General features: G+C 39.2%; 1 protein-coding gene across 5 annotated transcripts in view; it reads right to left on the bottom strand.

Moving 5' to 3' along the window:
- Positions 1–23,387, bottom strand: part of NKAIN2 (sodium/potassium transporting ATPase interacting 2) — a gene marked incomplete at its 3' end in the record, with an annotated part of 446,901 nt that overhangs the window by 184,425 nt on the left and 239,089 nt on the right. For all 5 annotated transcript variants that reach the window (XM_083497931.1, XM_083497928.1, XM_083497927.1 and 2 more), the window contains one exon: positions 16,769–16,849. In XM_083497931.1, coding sequence (XP_083354057.1) covers positions 16,769–16,849 — 81 coding nt within the window. The remainder of the gene's footprint in view (positions 1–16,768; positions 16,850–23,387) is intronic.

Raw genomic sequence — 23,387 nt, 5'->3', positions numbered from 1 at the left:
CACACACAAAAACACCCCACTGCACTCCTTGTAAGAAATGTTCTCTAAACTGTTATGTGGCCTCTAGTAGCCAAAATGTAGCAGTAGGTGGCCTTCTAAGTGCAGTGGATGAGCACCCAAATCATATATCACAACACGTTCCATTGAAAGTTTTTTGGGTAGAAACTAAGAATGGGATAAAGGGCACAAAAGCAAACCAATCTTAATCTGGAGATTAATTAAAGTAAGAAAAATCAAGCATACTTAAATAGGATTTAAACCTCACAATTTGTTAATGAGTGCAGACATTTGAACACTTTGATTGAATTGATTTTTTTTAATCCTAATCTTATTACAACATATCTAAAGTTGTAAAAAAAGTGTAAATGTATTTAAGTTCAAATACAGCAAGTTTTTGCTTCATAAATACTCTCGCCCTGCCACTTCTTCTAAAGGACATATTTCATAGTACTATCGTTATCCATTCCACAAGCATCTCGGCATTTAATTCCACTGCAGTAGCAACTGCAGTTACTTACGCCAGAACATTTGTCTTCAGAAATCTGGAGTTATTACACACAGTTTTAAATCAGTGATAGATAGCTTACATAAGCCTATTAAATGGAACATGAATAACATTTAAAAAGTAGCCATTGACAACCAAGATGGCATATATTTTTAAAAGTGCCATTGACTAACATTTACTATCTCAACATTATGTGATAGGCATTTTATTCTTCTTCATTTTACAATACTTGAACCATTTATAGGGGAGCATTACAAATGCCAGGAGGGTCAGATACAAGTAGCAGACAAAAGCCATTGAGGGGAGTAGAGATGATACACATCCCACAAGGCGCATATTTACAACTGATATTTCTGCATTTCATGTTACTATTTGAAGGCTGCATAAATTTTCAAAACAATGCTGACTTGAGGCATATATATGGGTGTGTGGGTGTGTGCAAGTAAGAGAAAGAGAGAGAAGGAAGTCTGTGCAGGTATACTGTTGAAATACATTTGCATCTCCTTTAAAAGGACAACCTTTCAAATTGCATCTTATGATGCAATAAAAATATAGCCCATTTGTGCAAATGGAAGCCTCCACCCATGCCCCATCCCATTCTGGAGAGTCTCTTAGGGATCATTTTTTGGGGTACTGAAAGTGGGGAAATGCTTTTATTTAACTTCCATTTGCATAAAATACTATTTTGTTGATGCTACCTATTGTCAATTGTCAACTTTCTTTTCTTTAGATGAAGTATTGTAAGTTTCTACAATTCATTTTTTAAAAAAGGTATCACTTTGCAATGAAAACTAGGAAAAATAGATTAAATGCATTTCTAATATGCACTTGAAAATGTTAGAAACACTGCTAAGTGATGCAGAAGCAAGACAATCTGCAGTTAAGAAATTGCCAAAAATCACAATACCCTGGGCTGCACTGAAGTGCCCTGGCCAACCTAACCAAATCCCCTCTTGGAAAAGTGTAGAATATTCCTATGCTTTATACAGTACTGTAAAATGCATTCCAGCTAGCTTCCTATGCTCAGTATATACATATTAGGTAACACTGTGCTTCAAATCTTTTGTTCTGTTTGTAAAATATTGGTTAGGGACCACAGCATTTTTTTTAGAAGGGGTAGAAAACCATAGCTCATATCAGACCAATAAGCAGACTGGTTGGATTGTTTCCCATGAATTGAGAAACTTAGACTTAAAAAACAAAACCTGGTTTGCTGTCCAATACAAAGAGCATAGATTATGTCAGAAAAGGCATTCTGTTGACTATGTTGCACTGCCTGCACAGCTGAATAGAAAACCATAAACATAGCTAAAGCCATACACGAGAGGAAGAAAATTAAACCAGCACCTGGACAGCTCCCTTCACAGAAGTAAGTGTGTAAGGCAGACTTTCTTAACCAGGTGCCATCTAGATGTTTTGGGCCAGTCAGCATGGCCCAATGGTTCAAGGATGAAGGGAGGTGGAGAAGGATGGGAGGTATCTGTTGTCATTTACAGATAATTAATTTTCTGAGTATGTCACGAGTCTCCCTAAGATGATATTTTTGGGAATCTGAGGTGAGATACTCACGCAGTGGAAGTTGCCCTCAGTTGCAGTCATCGCACAAGCTGCTTAAGGACCAAAGTAGTTTACTGCTACAGAGGATAAGGCTTCAGTAATACAGTTCTGGACACTGATATATACATACAACTTGCAGGCTTTGCAGATACAGATGCAGATATATACAAATAGGAAGTATTTCTATTGCTCCAGCAATTCAGGATGTAACAAACTCCTACTCATTACTCTGACTGACACAGCAACACAAGACCCTGGACACTGAGCTGACATGCACTGGGCCATTACCATAGCAACTGGCTTGGCTAACCATGCACTTGTTGGCTTATCCCATCCATGGGATGATTTATAATCATGATGGAAAATAACCCTTTCCTCCATGCCAAATTTTTCCAACAGATAAAAACGGTGGCCAAAAAAGGGTGCTGAAATGTTAGCAACTCATGTTCAGCTTTTGAGGATGGAATTGTATGAGAGATGGTGACTTTAAAATTGCATGCACAATACTTCTGACCTGTGTTGATTTACATTAGCATACAACTATGCATACTCTTTTAAAACAAACATAATCAAAACAACCTCATAAAATCTCAAGTAATGAACTGAGGTACCAGGGGAATGGGGATTGCTCAAAAGCAAAGCTAGATTACCTTGGTCCAATTCAGTCTCCCTCTCCTTTACAGCCTAACCCACCTTTCAAAGCTTTTGTAAGAATAAAACATTTTTAGTTCAAAGCGGTGGCTGTGTGATTCCATTGTAAATCTGTTTTCCTTGACTGAGGTGTGAACATGGAATAGTTGTTGGTAAAATTATTCATTAGTGTTTTACTTTGTGTTTATGTTACAAAGCTCACATGGTTAGTATTTTTTCATACAAACTGGAATATTATGAAATCCTGAAGTTATTAAAAACTGAAGAAAATACTGTAAACACAAGATACTCATGTGCATAAAACTAGAACACAGTGCCAGATGCTTATTTTCCCTCACCCAAAATTCACAGGGCACAGCTTTCAGAATATTACAGAAGCACATGAACTTTGCTGGCAAAGTTAGAAAAGCTTTTATATCAGTATCCCTGGAAACATAATGTTCATCACAAGCAGCCCAATCCACAACCCAGCACAGCTAAAATTATAGGCTTTAAGGAGATTCATAGCACGACCCTCAAGGCTCCTGAAGCAGTGCTAGCATAATTGCCAATGCTATATCCTATTTACACATATATTTCAGGACTGCGATAATGTCACAGGTATAGATACTGGAGCAAACATTTGGTGTTAACATCTTGAGGTAGTAAGCCATTAAACACTCCAATTCCAAATACATGATTTAGGTGAAAAAACCAGTTTCCAAATGGATTATATTCAATATATTTTGGACATCTAATATTTCTTAAGATTTATTCCTGCTTTGCCAAGCAATATTCAAATGTTCCAGAAAGAGACAGCTATGATTAAATATCCAAATATGAACAAAGTCAATCTCATAATCAGGCTTTTTTAATAACAGTTTAGCAAGAATCCAAACACAGGTGCAAAAATTGTATGAGAGTTTGAACTATTAGCTATAGTCCCAAGTATTTGTCAATGACATATGAATATGTAACTGGCTTGTAAACACTTCTAAAGCCATAATTAAAGCTGACTGAAATTGTCTGCTGAAACTAGCACCATGTTGTTTTATGCCTCTGGAAGTACAGAAGGATGTACTTCTCAACAATTGCAACAGTTTATTTTAAATGCCAAGCAAAACACAATTGTCCAAATCCTTACACTTCCCCAATCCTACTTTAAAAAAAAATCTAGAAGAAAAAAACTAAAATAAATTTCTGTAGAAATAAGCATAGTATATGGTGAATTAACATTTATGCACTTGTGGGAATGTTGAGTGGAAAGAAACAAAGATCTGGCAGAGTAAAGTCAGATTAGGATTCACTTTTGTGCTGTGTGGCCCCAGTCAAATCTGGGAGCTCTGTTGCGGTATAACTGGAATCTTTTTTTTAAAAAAAAGAATTGCCATAGTTCAAAACACAAGCCAATGAAGCAGTGGTTTCCTTTTCTGTTGACGAGTTAAAGCTGTGTACATATTACTGTTTACTCTGCATCCAGTAACCTTCATTATAGTGGTACCTCAAGTTACATACGCTTCAGGTTACAGACTCTACTAACTCAGATATAGTGCTTCAGGTTAAGAACTTTGCTTCAGGTTAAGAACAGAAATCGTGCTCCGGCGGCACAGCGGCAGCAGAAGGCCCCATTAGCTAAAGTGGTGCTTCAGGTTAAGAACAGTTTCAGGTTAAGAACGGACCTCCGGAATGAATTAAGTACGTAACCCGAGGTACCACTGTGCATATCTTTAGGCACCAGGTGAAAAAGTTTCTCTTCAACCAAACCTTTGGCTGATTAATGTTATGTGGCCTTTTAAATGTGTTTATGGGAGGAGGATTATGCGTTTGTTTTTGTATTTTGTATTCTGATTTTGTACTTTTATGTTGTGAACTGCCCTATGATTTTTGGATGAAGGGTGGTATGGTATACAAATTTAACACACACACACACACACACTATATATATATATATATATATATATATATATATATATATATATACACGGTATATATATATATATATATACGGTATATATATATATATATATATATATATATATATATATATATATACCGTATATATTATATATAGCCTATTGTGCTCATGTGCAACTTCCATGAATTTCAGAAGGGTTTACAGAGGAGAATTTATCAGTGGATTGTGTTCTTAATTCTTAAAAGTCAATACAAAATTAAAGAGATATTTCAGTAGCCAGGGAAGCAAGCCTACTTTAAATAAGTGAGAAGGAAACATTTCTTGTAACAGTTCCCAATTACTCCAGTTTCATTCCTTATGGTATTTCAAAGAGCAAAACCCAAGAGTCGTGCAATTATCATTATGTTCTTATTCCTGTAACAGGTTATATGTGCTAATGAAGAAAAACTAATTACATAGTAGTTGTAATCAGTTACCTAGCAAGCCTTTCCCCAAGCCTCCCTTCCAAACAAATGCCTGATTACATCAGAGCCCATCACATTTCCCTTTATTAAAAATGAAAAAAACATACACATAATGACCCAGGAAGTAGCTAAAAGAACAATAGTTGGGTTTGGCCTGCTATTAGAACTTTGATCTTCTTTGATCAATGCTCAGCAGTTTCACTCAACTCTCTGTCTTTAATTTCATGAAACTACTTTCAATGAACTTTCCATGTGCTCTTTTTGGGTTAAAAGAGATCAGCATGAATTTAGCACACTGAGAAAGTGAAGCATGCACACACACATACCTATAATGTTTACTTTGAGAAGGGGAATCAGCTGAGCATCCAGCAGTTCTCAGCTGTGTCCCTGCATGGATTTGTGGAAGGCCAAATGGTAGAAACTGTTGATAGTAAGTAGTAGAGCTAAGCCAAAAAATGATCAGAAGTCAGTTGTGTGAGGAAATTTTGGAGTTCCCCCCACTTGCTAACTTCCCACAAACTACTAAAAGAAGGCCACTTTGCAGAATTTTCTCAAAATATTCCCATCATTTTCTTCCCATAATATGGAACAACTCTGGATTGTGGTGGGTACAAAATTATGACCAGCTTGCCAATATAGTTTCTGTTGTCAGCTGAAGTAGCAGAATCGGGGGGGGGGGGAGCCCTTAGGAAAAAGAAATAAGATATGCTATTGCCAAGGTCAGTACTGGCCCACCCATGAGGCAAAGTGGTGACTGCCTCAGGTGGCAGAATCAATAGGGGCAGCAAATCCAGCCTCCAAAGTATGTATTGTCCACTGCTGTTGCCATGCTGGCCCTCAATGCTGACCCTGTTTGCCCTCAATGCTGCCTCTGCAGTGGCCTCTTGGCAAATAGGAGGCACCACTGATCTCCTCCCACCTTTGTTCCTGATGTAGATATTCGCTCATTCCTTCTTCCATGGCCGGTGGAGGTCACAAAATATATTGGGCTCGTCCTAGCAAACAAGTCCCAGTTGTGGCTAATGCTCACTGGGGCTGGTAGGGCAAAAGGCAGAGAGACCAACAGCAGATGGGACCAGAGTTAATGGCAGGTAGTGCCAGCTAATTCTATTGTTCCTACCCTTTTCCCTCTGGAGTTGCACCAGGGCAGCACTGAGACTAAGGAAGAAGTTGAGAAACATTGCCACCCCCTGGAATAGTTGCAAGTAAGAAGGCAGACAGATGGTGGCAGACAGAGCACAAACTGAGGTTGGGGAGCAGTGCCCCATTTGCTCTGATGACCTAGCTTCCTTTGTTAAGCCCCATCCAAACGGTGGGTGGAGGGGATTCCTTTTCCCACTAGAGAAATGTCTTCCTTTACACCAATGCCATGTTGACCAGCATCAAGTAGTTATTAATATTAGGGGCCCTCCTTTGTCTGTATACTTAGGGGAGGAACTAAGATACAGGAATGATACAGGAAACAGGAACAGCCAATGATAGCTTGGCTATTTGCAAATTCTTCCACTTTTGGATTTTCAGTTATTGTTTTCTAACTTATTGAAACTGTACTTATCAATTGATCTGAAAGCTTCTTTAATGGATCATCTGGAGGAATTACAGCTAGAGGCTAATTAGACACCTCTGCCCCACAGCCTGTGCCATATGGTATCAGCAGCATGTGAGACCAAATTTACCACTAAGAAATATCAGATTAATAAAGTTCTGATCACCTCAGAATTGCTGGATTAGTCAGCTATTTTGGGAGAAAGGGGCTTTGTTATTCTGTTGCTTGTTGAAGAGCACGCTCTTAGTATGAAACCAACAATCAAGTGCACTTCTGCTCAGTTCATAAGGTTACTTAATCAATGAAGTCCTACCCTCAAAACACAGAATCCAATTTCTTTCCAAATAGGTGTTTGCAGTAGCTTGATAAGTGGAATATAATGCTATACTACTGCAGTCGACTCCTGAATAGATAGCATACACCTTAAATTAATCCCATTGAAATTGTTGCTGCAGATGTTGAAAGGAGATGCATTAAGCTCGACCTGGACTCTCTAGGACTGAATTCACAAATGTATGACATTATATGACAAAATGGAATAAGGTGTATTTTACCTGACTTTCCATTATAAAATAGCACAGTGAGAAACATTTGAGGAAAAGAGCACCTGGGTATGATTTTGTCCATTTCCTACCCCACCTTCATTTGGCAGCAAAACATATCTTAAAGTTCTTGGTAATTCTGGAAGTTTAAAGAAATGTAAAGTACAATCCTCTACATGCCTACTCAAATGAAAGTCTTATTGAGTTCAACAATGAGGCAAATGGGTGTTGGACTGCATCTTAAGCCCATCACAAATTTCCAGTAGGTTTGCATGAAAAAACACATTACAATAAATTGGGATATTGTGCAGATAAACAATTTTAAATTCACAGGTTGAGCTGAGCAAGCTGTGGCATGTTTATGAAACACTTTACCCTGAGTGGTGAAAGTCACTGGTATCTGCCAGGCAGCTGCTCTACAATAGATAGTGATGCTGATTAATTGCACATGAACTTTATCAGAATGACACCTCTTTAATAATGTGTTAGGTAATTATTTTAATGTATTAAGCACTTGTTTTTATTTAAAGTAATTGTACATGTTAACGTATTAAGTAACTGCTTTATTATTATTATTTCCCCAATATTAAAGTAGAATTCCATTTTTTTCTATTTTAAGGTGCATTAACTTGTCCTTGTGGTGTGTCTCCTAAATGCCCAGAAGTTTGTTCTGGATGAGGCATATTCTTCTTAGTCTCAAAATCTCTCCCCCCCCCATTCTTTTTTCTGTTTTTAAGCTAAGATCAAGTTATCAAATACTGATACCATTTTTTAAATACCTAGGCTGATGGGATCTCTAAAAGATAGAACAACCAGGAGTGAAGTTGATGTGCTTAAAGAATTGAGATGGGCAATCTCTCCCAAGATCACAGAATCATAGAATTGTAGAGCTGGAAACTCATAAATTATTAGGGGAGACCCGATATAGTTCATGCACGCCTTTTGTATTTAATGGATGGTCTCCCAAATATCTATTTTCTTTCCCCCCTACGACACACAGTGCTGCACTTCTAAATATCAGATTTAGTCAAGAACTGCCGAATAACCTTGGCAAAACAAATAATAATCACAACAAAATTAAGATTTATTTAGAAAAAAAAGGTAATTCAGGCATATAAAAATAAATTTAAAAGCATGCTGTGTACTAGGTAGCTTTATTAGACTTAGCTGATGTTCAGTACACTCCTAACTCCTTTGTGGATGATGTGTGTGGCAGTGGGGGTGGGGGTGGTTGCTAGGACATTATCCTGGCCTCCACTGTGCTGCTCATTGTCAGAGCTCCACCACAGTGGCCACCTGACCTTCACCAAGTTGAACAGGAAGCTATTGCCAGCAGATAATATCAAAATGGAGCTTGTTACATAGGAGTATTGGTGGCTTTGGATCCTATGTATGCAAAGCTCCATTGAGCCTCTGTGTAATATGAGGATTGGGACCCTCAGCTACACCAGTTTCAGACTGTCCAACTGCCCTTATTTTCCAGGGACATCCTGAATTTACAGAAGCCACCCCAGTTTTTTATTTGACCCCACAAGGTCCCGCTTTTCCTTGGGATGTCCCTATTCTCATTGGAGAATTGTTGGAGGGTATGGAGTTATGTGACCCCAGAGCCAAGGAGATAAGTAACTATACAACCTTTAGAGGACATCTGAAGACAGTCCTATATAGTTTTATGTTTTATATGTGTTGGAAGCCACCCAGAGTATCATCATCATCATCATCATCATCATCGTCATTATGGACTAGGACGTCCCTATTTTCTTTGCAGAAATGTTGGAGGGTATGCAGTCTGGAGCAATTTATTGTCTCTGCACCAATTCTAGCAAGCAATTCTACATAGATGTATGCCACATGGGCAGCAAAATCGATCAAGTATACCAAACAGATAGCAACCTGATCTCTTATTCAGAGGAAGGGCTCTACTGATGTGGAGTACAGATAGGCTGTCAGGCCTGATGTTTCATGGATTTTCTTTTTCTTTTTAACCAAGCACTAGCAATCTGTTTAAAGTTTTCCATTGACCAATGAATTAGTATGCAGATTATACAAAGGGAAGGCAGGAAGACAACTAACGAACAGAGTCTGGCACTTTATTAGGTCATATAGAAAAGCATTTTCAACAGCTGTTTGACAAGTGTGTAACTCCTTCTCATAGAAACTACTTAAAAACTACTACTGGTGTAACCCCCCTTTTTTTAACTGTTCCAAAACCTTTTGTGATATCTGGGCTGAAGTTTGGGAACTGTGGTTAAACTGTATTGGAAGTTTCAGCAACAATATGTTTTTGACTATTTTAATAATAGTATTTCAAATGTGAAATTCAAGAAGGGCCAGCTTCCTCTTTTTATCTTATTGTTATCCACCCTATGATTTCAAGGTTGGGCATCTTTACATTTAAATAATAAAAAACTAGCCCAAAATCTCCAATGCAGGCTGCTGTGTATCCAACCATTTCTAACAGACCATGAATACAATTTCCCCTCTATTCTATCACCTTTAACTTCTCATTACCATATGAATTATTAGTTTAGAGTACAAAAATGGAAGTGTTCATGAAAGCTTGCCCAAATGTGCTGTATCTACAGTAATGGGGAATTTAATTTTGTAATCAGTTCCATTCTAACTGGTAGAGATGCTGAGGTTAAAAAATATATGCTGCAAACCAATTTAACTGGAACCACAAGCATGCTTAATAGTATCTGCCCATGAAACTACCTTCAATATAACCCTACGCTGTTGGAACCCAGCACTATTTTCAATTTTCATTTGTTAGATATATGATCAACCATGTCAAATCTGCCCTGAGTAATATTAGTTGGAAAAATAAAATGAAGTCATTTACTTAAAACATTCTGATAGCTATTTGTCCAAAAAATCCTGGTCAGATTTCGTGCTCAAAGGCATTTACCTACAAAGTTAACCAGATGCTTTGAGAAGAAAACTAATTTAATTTCACCGTTATCTTAACAGAACATCTGCTAAACCAATATCCAAAGAAGGTAATGTGTTCAAAATTAAATATCCTGCAGGTAGCCTTATTAGAATACATGCAACACTGAAATTTAACTGCTAACCACTTCATTATAAATGTGAACCACAACAATTTAATTATTTCTTTGATGGTTATAAACTAATAAGGCACCAATACATCTCTAGTGCCAAATCACTCTTGTAGCTAATATGGAAGGATTAATACAATGAACAAATCACCACATTGTCATGTTAAAAAATTAATTTCCTACCTTTTAAACATTATGAAACACTTAGTATTTTTAACTGGTGTGTTAAGCATCCTTTTGAAATGTCACATTTAACTGACTCATTACTGAAAATTTAATACCAGGAGGCTGGAAGTGCTACCTTAGGTATTTGTATGGACCTCAGGTCCTCAATGCATGCCGTGTATGAGAACCTAACAGTCCATTTCATTATGCTCTTACTGCTACAGGGCTCTCTAGTAGGACTAATTCAGTCAGCTAGCCCTAGTAACTATCTAATGCTTATTAGATGGATTTGCCCCAAATTGATTTTTGAATTTTATTGTTATTCATGTTTTTATACTGTATTTTATGCTGCTTTTACAATTAAGTGTTTTAATTTTGTTGTTAGCCACCCTGAACCCAGTTTTCTGAACCGGGAAGGGCGGAGTATAAATAAAAAAATTGTTATTATTATTAATGTTTTATATGCACTATAGCACTGTGACACCAGATGGCGATGTGGAGTCCCGTCTTCCAACGTGATTTCTCATTATGAAGTTTACAATGTGTTTTCCTGAAACACTTTTTTTTATGTGTCTAGAGATCCAGCCCCTGTCGCTGATCTAGCCTTACAGATAGTCTTCTGCACTCCATAAATCCCAGCAGCTGCTGCTGCTGCTGCAGCAGCAGCATGTCAAGGTAGACTGCTGCTGCAGCAGGTGTCTCTGGATCAATAAGGCTGAATCACAGCTAGGGAAGGCAGTCTTTTGCTCTGTTGGGCACTGCACCAGTGATTTTCCCATGCATGTGGATATCTCAGTGAACTTGTCATTTTATGCTACAGCCAGGAACATGCTTCATCACCATCTCACAAAACCTTTCCAATTATAGATGTGTGGCATATTATTCTTTCACATATTCCAGAGCTTTGCCCTAGCACAAATAGGGTGGCCATGTGTGTTACTTTACAGAAGACAATTTTCTATTTGAAGGGCTGTCCTGCTCCTTACTGCAGAGGTTTTCAACCTTTTTGAGTCCACGGCTCCCTTGACCAACTACATTCTTTCTGAGGCACCTCTGTGAGGCTCAGGAGCCCAGTTGTGTCACCCCTTGCCTGCAGAACTGGCAGCCCCTTGCCCCTTTTTGAACAGCCTCCCTTGTGGAGTGTTCCTTCAACTCCTCTTCTCTCACCTCTACTTGGGAGTCCTCTAGGCAGCCACTGCCCCCCCCCTCAGGTCCCTGAGCTGCCCCCTCTGCCCCAAAGAGAGGTGTTTCCCAGAGGCACCGTTCGCCTGGGGAGCTTATAGCCAGGGCTACCGCAATAAACATGTGTGCAAGTCTTTGGGAGGCAGAGACATGAGAGGGCATCAGAGGAAGGAGGGAAGGAAAGAGGGACAGAGGCTAGCGTTGCCCACAGCACCCCTGTCCATCGCTCAAGACACTCCAGGGTGCCACAGCACACTGGTTGAAAATCCCTGCCCTACTGACTGGGTGGTGGGAACTAGAAGGACTCCTATGTTGTTAATTAGGTTAAACTGCTCTTTAATCCCATTACCTCTGGTGGTTCAGGTGAGGGAAGGGGAGTAGTGACCCCCTTTACGCACCTTTTTGGGTGATGGGCTCATCCTGAAGCTTGCTCTCTGGGCTCTGGGGTTGGATAGGGGCTGCCCTCGAGGCTAAACTGCTTCATTGAACCAAAGCTATGGGGCCTCAGGGTGTGTGGGGTGGAACAGCATAGGCCTTCCTACTCACCTTCATGGTGGGCTTTGGGAATGGGAGGCAGGCTGGACAGCTCTGCATCCAGGTCCTGCAGGCAGGGCTTTTGGTTGCCCTAAAGGCTGCAATTTATTTCAGATTCATGCTTGCTCCTGCACCAATAGTGTTTCCCCAGCAGGGTTTTTTTTTAATGGGTTTTAATCTTAAATAAAGCAGTCCTAGTTCAACCCACCCCATGTGTCTTCTTTATCCAGCTATCAGGTCGCAATGCAGTTTGCCCACTACCATCTAATATGTTCATAGTTGGTTGGGTTTCCCATGTTCAGTTTCAATACTCTCTCAAGCAGAAAGCACAGCTCTCCCCAAACCTATTCAAAAAGATTTAGAAAGGGGAAACAAGCAAAGGGAATGTCTCCGTTTATAACTCCCTTTTCAACAAATGTAAGCATTCTCTGCTACTATAATCTGTGCCTTGATATTTAGTATCTCCAATTATTTGTCTCTTTGGAGTAATTGTTTATTTTAATGTGCGACAGTTTATCCTCAGTGACTTGCTACTAGTGCTTCAGACAATCGTTCTGCCTGCATATCTTTAGCACAGGGACAGTGAGAGATAAATATGTACAATAAAATTAAGGCAATGTAAAATATCGTTGAAAGAAGCTAATATCTTTAAATCCAAACTATACCTTTGAAGCTAGTTAGGAAGCTTCACCTAGTTCAGCCTGTGTTTGGCATACCTGCTATCTGGAGTGGGAGGGAGGATGGTGTTTGCAAACCAGAGCATATTATGTATGCATTAAGTCGCCTTCACTGGCTACCAGTTTCTTTCTAGGCTGAGCTCAAAATCACCAGGTGTTGAAAGCAGTCTGTAAAGCAGTCTAGGAATAAAGTCCTTTTCAGAAGCTAGCTCTCATGTTAAAATCAACATATGAGCTGGGCAGATCTAGGTAGCCCCATCCCAATAGCCCCCCCTTGATGTCCATGAGTTGAACATGTGTGAAAAGGTAAGACCTACATGTGTAGGGCACTGACATCAAGGAACTGATATCAAAACTTTTAAACAATAAAATTAATTCATTGCTGATGTTCTATTTGAATTACTGAACTCTATGCAGAGCTACCATGAGAATGGTCTGGAAGCTGCAGCTGGTACAGAATTCATGTAGCAAAATCCCATCTGGTTGCTTGGGCTTTCTCTGACCAATTGAACTAGAAACTTCATAATAATAATAATAATAATAATAATAATTTATTATTTGTACCCCACCCATCTGGCTAGGTTTCCCCAACCACTCTGGGCGGCTTCCACAAAGACCAAAATAGATTAAGATGTCACACATTAAAAACTTCCCTGAACAGGGCTGCCTTAAGATGTCTTCTGAATGTCAGGTAGTTGTTTATCTCTTTGACATCTGATGCGTGGGCGTTCCACAGGGCGGGTGCCACTACCGAGAAGGCCCTCTGCCTGGTTCCCTGTAGCTTTACTTCTCGCAATGAGGGATCCACCAGAAGGCCCTCGGCGCTAGACCTCAGCTACTGGGCAGAACGATGGGGGTGGAGACGCTGCTTCAGGTATACTGGGCCGAGGGCGTTTAGGACTTTAAAGGTCAACACCAACACTTTGAATTATGGTCGGAAACGTACTGGGAGCCAATGTAGGTCTTTCAAGACTGGTGTTATGTGGTCTCGGCGGCCGCCCCCAGTCACCAGTCTAGCTGCCGCATTCTGGATTAGTTGTAGTTTCTGGGTTACCTTCAAAGGTAGCTCCACGTAGAGCACATTGCAGTAGTCCAAGCAGGAGATAACTAGAGCATGCACCAGTCTGGTGAGACAGTCCACGGGCAGGTAGGGTCTCAGCCTACGTAGCAGGTGGAGCTGGTAGACAGCTGCCCTGGATACAGAATTGACCTGCACCTCCATGGACAGCTGTGAGTCCAAAATGACTCCCAGGCTGCGCACCTGGTCCTTCAGGGGCACAGTTACCCCATTCAGGACCAGGGAGTCCTCCTCACCAACCTGTAATTATTTGAAGTAAGGGCACCAGATGCACCTCCTTTGAATCCAGTTTGTGAACTAGAAATAAATTCTGTCTTAAAAAATAACATTTTAAAAATAGTAAATTAGTTTGTTTCTACAGATATATGACCGAGGTGGTGGCAACATGGTGACTAGTGACTTAACAGTACTTGTGTAACAGGATATGCTCTGGGTGATACGAATTCCTGACAGCAAATTTTATGTGTATAGAGCGGCTTTCTAAAACATATCTTTTGTCCTTCTTTTTGTCACCAGGCTACATGATCATAATAATTTTGACAGGCTGTGAAAGCCATGCTGTCATAGGTAAGACATTAACAGTGACACAATGACATGAAGTGTTCTGAGTCCACTGCCAAACTTCAAACTATGTATCTGTCCCAGGCTATAATGTGATGTGAACAGCTCTGCTAGGCTCCTCACTGGCAGTTCTTTAACTGCTTCAATCTTATGAGGAGGTGGTAATCTCATCGTTCTGAATAGCCCATTATTGTTATCAGGGCTCTTTTCACTTCAATAAAGAGCAGCTGTAAAAAATGACATGACCTCTGTGACAAGGGGAAGGAAGCAGCCAAGGCGAAGGAAGCAGCTATTAGTAAACTTCTCCACAGAAGATATGCCAGTAGCTTGAAATGTGTTGTTGGCATCTTGATATTACTGAGTAATGACAGTAAACCAGTCGTACATAGGCAAGAGAAGTAAGCCTCAAAACATACCTCTCCCCACCCCCACAAATATTTTATGTGGCAGAGAGCCATAAATCATACCCATATACAACAAAGTATACCCAGCTGGGCAATTATTAGACTGTAATTTTTACTTAGCAATTCCTAAAACCATCTTGTGCAAGATTATCTCTCATGGTTTACAACCTCAGCCATGTCCCTCGTGTAAGATAATGCTTAGCCCTATGCTTCCCTAAAGGTTACTTTTTATTCTCTATTTAGAGCTAATTCAGTGCAATATCTTTCTTTTTTAAAGATTCAATCTTCCTTTCCCAGCAGGAGGAAATGCTCAGGAGTGCCATTACACATTTGATGTCATATTTATTCTCAGCTGCAAATTCAAGTAATGCAAAGAATTCAATGAGATATCTATGAGACAATCTAACAGATGCTCTTCTGGATGAAATTCACAGTTTACCTCATTACTAGCCTGAATATTTTCTGCAACATGCATTCTGGAGTTTCATAGCCAAGACGGTTGCTGGTTTACAGCTAGGTCAAATCATTTTCTACATTTTTAGATTATTTCTATCACCATCTTATATTGTACTGACATTTTATATTAACATTCTACTCTCTGCAGGCCTGTGATGGATTGGTGATTGAGGACATCAGGAATAGGTCAGCATCCAGTGATACAGCTGTTACCAGGGAGTTTCAGAAATATGTAAAGATATGTGACAAAGGAGAAGCTATTGAACTCAACAACCTAGGCCCCATCTGCACTTTACATTTATGGCAATATCAAACTATTTTAAACAGCTATAGCTTCCTCCAAAGAATCTTGGGAACTGTAGTTTGCTAAGGGCATTGAGGGTTGTCAGGAGACACCTATCCCCTCGCAGAGTGACAATTCCCAGAGTTCCTTGGGAAGAGGGTTTGATTGTTAAGCCAATCTTGAAATTAGTCCAGGACATGTGGATCAGGTTGGTTTATACTGGAATTTGCAGAGATCAATGTCCTCAGATTTCTCTACTTCCAGGAAAGAAACATATGCACTAACTTTACATTACTTTTGTGATAATGGTAACAAAATGCAGTAAGCCACCAGCATTCAGATTTAGATCCCATTGTTTTCTGTAGCTAAGAACAAACCTTAACTTTTGCTAGTGGCTTGTTTGGAGAGGAAGAAGCCATGGGTTCAGACTACACAAGCCAGATCATGGCTTATTTTCCTACAGCGTGGAAATGATGGAGCATCAAGTAAATTGAGATGCAGTATTATATATACTTAAGGAGGCAGGTGTTTATGTTCTCTAATAAAACTCAAGGCAGAAGAGCACTATTGGGAAACAGTACTTCTTGCTCAGTCACAGGTGTCTTCGACATTTGGGAAAGGAAGTCCACTGAAATCACATACAATATACGATACAACCAAAACTTTCGCTCCTTTAAATGTCCTTTATATCACAGACTAATCAACCCATCACAATAATCTTAACAAGGGGTCAAGGAATAGAGAACATAACACTCCAATGCTTTGGCTCACTATCATGCCTCAGTTCTTGCAAAACTATTTTATGTTTTCACATTAGGTTCACAACTCTATAAAGGAACCAGAAAGCAGTAAGCTACATAATACAAATGTATTTATCCTTTGATTAACTATCAGCTTTGATAACTACAGATATGAAGTTTTCATTAAATGAAAGTATGAGATCTATGAAATTTCTGACATCAGAAGTCACACACAAACACACACACACACCCTAAATTGCACAAAATCACGTAAGTAGCTTGTAGACCTACATGATTTCTGCAACAATTTAGGACATGCACAGCAAAAGGCATGCAATTTATTCATTGTTCCCAAGGTGATTTCTTCATTTAAAAAAAATGGAAGGAGATTAAATAGATACAAAGCAACATCCTCAGAATTCGGAGGGTGTTAACATCAGTTGACTTAGATATATCAGATGGCAAATTACCTTTGATAGGTCCCCAGCCTCCAAGTAGAAGCAGATAACAAATACATTCCATGTAACCCAGAGGACTAACCAGACAGCGTACTGTAAAAAAAGGGGAAAAGGAATAATGCATCATGAATCCCAAAATCAGCAGTGTTTAAATTAAGCTTAAACTACAAATCTCAAATGACAACAACACCCTAGTATTGTCGATGCATTAAAGCTATGTGGAGTTTCATTCATAAAAGAAAATATTTCCATTCCACTTGGAACAAACTAGTTATAGCTGCTGGTTTTATAAAACTTGTAGGGGTATTAATATGTCATGTTACATAGAACTGCAGCTTGTGGCAAGACTTTAGTGTAATATAAAGCTAAGGATCTCAGTATTTATGACAAAGAAGTTCTATATTTCTAAGTGCCATAGCTGCAGATGAATATTTGAAATTCTAAAACTGCCTGATACAGGTGTAGAAATTCAGAAACTAGGTCAACGGAGAGTTTCTAACAGTGTAAGGAGGACAGGGGCAGGACTTCCATATTTAGCACAGCTTTCTGTTATTCCTTGTAACCCTCCTTCTTCTCTCTATTGCATCTACATTCATGGACCAACCTTTTATGTACCCCTTTTTATTTCTTTGCTAGAGTCTTTGCCAAAACAAACAAACAAAAACTCCAAAACAACCTCTGATATTTCTACAAGACTAAATTAGGGGGGGGGGGCTTTATGCTAATGTGCCTCATTTTCACAATAATTAAATTGATTATACAGGCCCATTATATCACTTATGTGGAAAATTGTTTTCCAAGCTACTATAAACACAGCCATAAGGCTATGCATCCTCATTTTGTTATTTAGTAAATGTTCTTTGTTGTTCTATCCATGTTAAACACTGTGTCTGTGTTTTAGTTATTCAATGCTATTATATTCCATTTAGTTTAATTTTACACACTGTCATCATTAAATTCTTTTTATTAGTTTGATAGCTCATATTTCTGTGGTCATTACAGTGCTTTTGCTTTTGACCACCTTCCACATTTTGACATCCTTTTTCATAATAATAAATTGCTGTGTGTACCATATGTTATATTTCAAATGCAATCTTTGCATAAAAGTGTGTTTGTGTGCAGGCGGAATAACTAGATCCAGACCAGCATAGGAGCTTCATTGTGGAGGAAGGGGAAAGTTATTTTGCATTCTGCCTGTGCCTTCTCACCACTAAAATGCTGCTCCAGAAGTCTCCAAACTTGGAACAACGGGGGGGGGGGGGGGGGTTTGAAGCTGTAGGCTATAGGAGAAAGTTGGTATTTGTAAAGATAACCTCCCTCTTCCTGCAGTGGAAGTTTCCATTGGATCTCAGGCAAGTCTGAACCCAACCCATTGTGTTTTGATAAGAATAGTAGTTCTTGTTCTACAATTCAATGAAAATCATTTTGTTCCAATTTGGTCACAGTTTTTGATTCACCATAGTTTGCTATTTTGTTTGAACCAAACAAATTGTGGTTAATCTTAACTATGGTTTGTTGAAACAAGCCAACTTCAAAACATGTAGCAGGCTTGCTCAACAAAGCATAGTTAAGATTAGAATTATATCCAGACCTCAAACTGTTATTAAAGTGTAGCTAATCAAAAACCAAAGCAAAAGCTTCAAATCTCCTCAGTGTATAGACATCAGAGGAAATAGGGGATAATGCCTGATTCCAAAACCCATTCCCATCATGGCAGAACATGGTGGCCCCATGTTACACAAAAGCATGGCATTTTCATCAATTGCACATATAGCTGTAACCAGAAGAGCATAGTTGAAGCAGGGTCACCAACCCAGAACGTATGATGACTAACATTTTATTAGCTATAGCTTCACAGAGGAAAATGGCATGGCATACGGCCAAAATCCTATTTCTGTGTGATCCAGCAGGACTGTTATGTTCTTATGAAGGAGAGGATGAAAAGGAAGAAGTTCAATGGATATTCATTCTTAGGCCCATGTGCTAGAATTCAAACATCTCTGACACACCTGAATGGCTGTGTGTGAGATAGCTGAAATGTGAATAATTGTCGTGCACATGTGTAAACAATAGCTAACATTTCTAAAGGCAAAAATAGGAGCAGAATTCTACTATGGAACAGAAAACACAGGCTGCCATGGTTATTAAAGATATTTGGAGTGTGTGATACTCATCATGCAATAGGTAATAGCCTAGCTCTAAAAAGCTTATTGTCCCCTAGTATGGCTCTTGTTCTTGGGCAAATTGTTTAATACAAAGCAACAATCCATCAGTGACTGATTGTGTCATAATGGATAATAGCTTGTTGCACACCCAAGTTATCATGAGATAACTGCAATTATATCAACAATGTCTCCATCAAATACTCTTTGTGTCTGTATTTTTTAAATGCTCAGGCTAGGACCATTATGCTTAAGTGAAAGTTAGCAACATTAGACAGGAGTGCTTTAGGTACCCCAACAAGTTGTTTTCTTAGAAGTACGGTAAACACTTACAAATCCCTTCAGTCTGGAAGAAAACATGCAATGATAGTTGCAGTATTGTATCACTGCATGAGAAGTGATTGCTATAATACAAGACATATTTTTGTCCCATATCTTTTTACTGTTTTAATCACTATAGCTCAGCTACTGTGTTGGATCCTCATAAACAGAATTCTCAAGCCAAATGCTCAAGAGTGCAAGGCAGGGAATGATACAAGAGCTACAGCATCAATGGGGGGGAGGGAGTAACCACAATACTATCAAGTTCATCATGCACACATGCGGACAGTGGTTGAGAAAACCCAACACTGTCATTTTCCAAATGAAATGAGAAACTGTCTCAGAAAGGAGAGGTTGAAAGTAAGCTTTGACGTCTCAAGGCTAGAGAGACTTCAGAGGGTCCTGAACTTTGGGAAAGTTAGGGAGGGACTCAGCAGGCTTGCCAGCAATTCAGCATGATGAGATAAAATATGACTAGCAAGATTTACAAAAGACTGCTTGAACCTCTGTAGTGTTCATGGAATCTTTTGCAGGATTCAGCTTGCTGCTGTTCCCTTCCTTAGACTCATCTCTCTCTCTCTCTCTCTCTCATTTCCTGTTTATTTGTTAAGGGACCAGAAGTCTCAAACTAGTGACTCTGGCAGCTCTGGAAGATAGTTATCCCTGAGCCACCTTGGCAGATCATAGCTGTCAGCCCAGCAAGGATCAGGTGACAGGAGGAGTCAACAGGCTCCCACCCAGCTGTTATACTGCCTGATGAACCGTCTGTTAGCCTCCCAGTCACCAGCTCATTGAACATTTCTGCCTTTGCCATCACCAGCTCCGTCTTCTCTTGTGTTTTCTAGGACCCTGCTTCCAACTCACTTGGTATGAGATGTGAGGTTATTATAAAATAAAAGCAAAGGTATGCCACAGATTATAAAAGGCATGAGCAACCCTGGGAGGAAATGATGCAAGTGTAGATGGTGGAATGAAAAGGGAGGAGGGTATAAAAGTAATTGCAATAATGAATTGGGAAACTAGAAAGTAGTTTGAAGAGCTGAACATATAGAAATGATACATGAATGAATGAATGAATGAATGAATGAATGAAATTAGGACTTAGACTGTCAACTGAGAGAGACAATGTTGGACTATATGAGCCAGCAATGCAGCTCTTACGTTATTTCTGCAAAGGACAGAAATATAAGTTAATTATTCATTAAAAAGAGATTGTGCAAATATAAAGTATTGAGTATGCCAGTCTTATGCCGCACCACTGTGCTTTAAAAAGATCCATAGGAACAAGATAGCACTCATAAAGAGAAAACTAGTTTTTAACATTCTCAGTCCAAACTAAAATGTTCGAAACGCCACAATTTCTGTAAACAATAGGAATTGGCTAGGCAGTTTTCTTTCTAGATATTACTTTTTAGGGTTCACTGCTTTTAAAGAAACAGTTTCAAAGCCTGGGCTGGCAACCCTGATAGGAGAGGAAGCCAACCCGTTTGAAAATAACATGTTTGAAATGAATCCTGCATTCCATCCCCCATGACAATGGAGAGAAAGTCTACCTGTGGTTTTGCAAAATGTGAATGTCTATCATTAAAAGGGCTCTGCATTGAAAAATACTTTAAAGCCAACAGTCTGCAAAAGCCAACCAGAAAAATCTTCACTGTGCTATGAAGATGAGGCCATCAGACCCAATGAGCTTCTGTACTAGGGATTTGGCATATCAACACAGCTCAGCAGGAAGCTTTAAAAGATTTTAAGACTAGGCTTAGTCAATTATTCAGTCAATTTACTATTGATTGAATAATATCCAGTCAATAGTAATTTTGGTTGTGGCTCAACCTGCGGAAGTGTCTCTGAGAGAATTTAGCAGATGAGATCCCCAACATTAAACCGTCTCTATTTTCACTTTTCTACCCAGGCCTGCTTTAAAAAACATTTCCTCCCCTGCCCGCATTCCTTTTAATTGTTTGAAAATTTAATCCAGAACAAGCCTGGCATTTCTGTAACTACAGATGCATAAGCTTAGACACTGGCTGGGAAACCTGCCATCAACATTTACACTTGATGCACATACATTGTCTTTTGGCTCTGCACACTCATGTCCATCTGCTTTGATGGCCTGGTGCCCACTCATCAGTCAGTTGGAGTGTTTGACTGGGTCTTAGCGCCAAGTAATGGCCTTTGACAGGCAGCATCCATAACCTTGCCAGTTCTTTTGCACAAAGTAGGTTTCCCCCCCGACAAGCTCAAAACACTGGTGTACAACGTTCCTTTGCATTTCTCAACCACTTTTGTGAAACTGCATGCACTAATTTATTATAGCAACATAAAATGAAGATGCTATTGAACAGAAGAAGAATAGAATGCTGCTGGAGCACCTACATGCAAAAGACAAAAGAACTGAAGGCAGAACAAACCAATGACAAATAACAGAAGAAAAACTTGTGAATAAGGTGCTGAAATGGGAAAGGAAGCTTTGTTTGACACTGCAATGGGTTGCAGAATGAGTTGGGCTGGAAACCTATGTTCACTTATTTTGGGATAACCTCCACTCAACTCCATGAGACTTATGCATAAGTAAAAAACAACAACCTTAGGATACATGTTACAGCACATTCCACATCTGTGCATCATACTATCAGTTAATTGTCTGGGTCTTTTACAGGTGTGCAAGACTACTGGTAACAAAGGAATTGCTCAGTGATGGAGACCCATCACTGGTTCTCATGGGGATTTCAACAGCAATAGGAAAACTGGTGATGGGTAAAGGCTTATGCAAATCCTGAAGTACTGGGTGGAAAAAGTACTGCAATGATCTATTTTATGGTGGTTTTATTGGTATTTGGTTTATCCTTTTAATTGATGGATTGTTTTATTGAATCTGTAAACTGCATTGGGGAGGTAGTTATAAATAATGCTGGCTGTTTAAATAGCCCGCTGTTTCAACCAGTCAGACCACTGATAACTAGATTACTACTTGGATTTGCATATTATTGTAGAAATGAATTTCAAACAATTAATGATGAAAATCAAAGGTTATGAATTTTTCAAAAAGAAAGGCCAAGGAAAGCATTCCTGGACCACTGATGGCCATAAGACTAGAACATGCTGACTCTTTTAAGTATCTGAGGATCTGGTTTCATGGCTCTACTATTTCATCCAACCACACTTATCTGTTCCTGCAGAGGGAGGGGAAATTGCTGAAAATTTCTTTCCTGTCCATTGTGTTTTACTGCCTGCTGAACTGGAGAAAAGTAAATTTGTATAAAAATATTAATGGAAGCTACAACTTGGTGAGCTAATCTCCAGGTGCCGGTACTTACAACCGCTAAGATAACTACACAAAATCCCATCCCTTTAATAATATACCCAACAGATCCCTGTGCTCAGCAGGAGAGGAGATCCTGCAGATACCATCGTATCAGGAGGTCCATGACACACAATGTCAGAATCAAGCTTTCAGTGTGGCATCGTCTATCTTTTGGAATTCTGTCCTGTAACATTTCAGACAGGCACCATACCTCTATTTTCTTTTCAATGCCCGCTGAAGCCCTCCTTCTTTCAAGAAGTGGCCATTTCTATTCCAGTGGGTATTTGCATTGAATTTCAAATTCCAGTGGGTATTTGCATTGAATTTCAAATTGTTTTTATATATGCAATTGTTTTAGATATGTTTTTATTGTACTGTGAACTCGCCCTGAGAGGCTTCATAGGAAATGCTTCATAAATGAAATATATAATAAAAAATAATATAAATGATAATGTATGGAAAAAATGTACATGGTACATATGAAAATTTAAGTTACAATTTTCACAGCAGTTTTGAATGTACCCATATTTTAAACATCAAACGGGTAAAATTCAAATGGAAGGGGTCACTTCTTCAAGCATCTTGATAGAATTAAAGGCTAATGTTGGAGCAAAAATGGATTGGCTGGCTGTCACTGACTTCAATGGCAAAGATTCGCTTTTTAAAAATGACCCATTTCCAGCTTTTGTTCTGATGGGTAATACTGGTCTGCAAACTACTTCATACCAAATTGTGCTAAGGTTGCTAGGACAGACTGCTAGATCTTCTCCCTTCTAAAAATGGATCTCCTGATTCCTACAGGTAAGAAGCTGACTCTCTGCTTAATGAATAAGATTCTTCCCTG

The sequence above is a fragment of the Podarcis liolepis genome, assembly GCF_965112155.1.
Source record: "Podarcis liolepis genome assembly, chromosome: 3".
NCBI classification, from domain to species: domain Eukaryota; kingdom Metazoa; phylum Chordata; class Lepidosauria; order Squamata; family Lacertidae; genus Podarcis; species Podarcis liolepis.
Note: the sequence above shows the minus strand (reverse complement) of the source record. Positions and strands in the feature narration are given on the sequence as shown.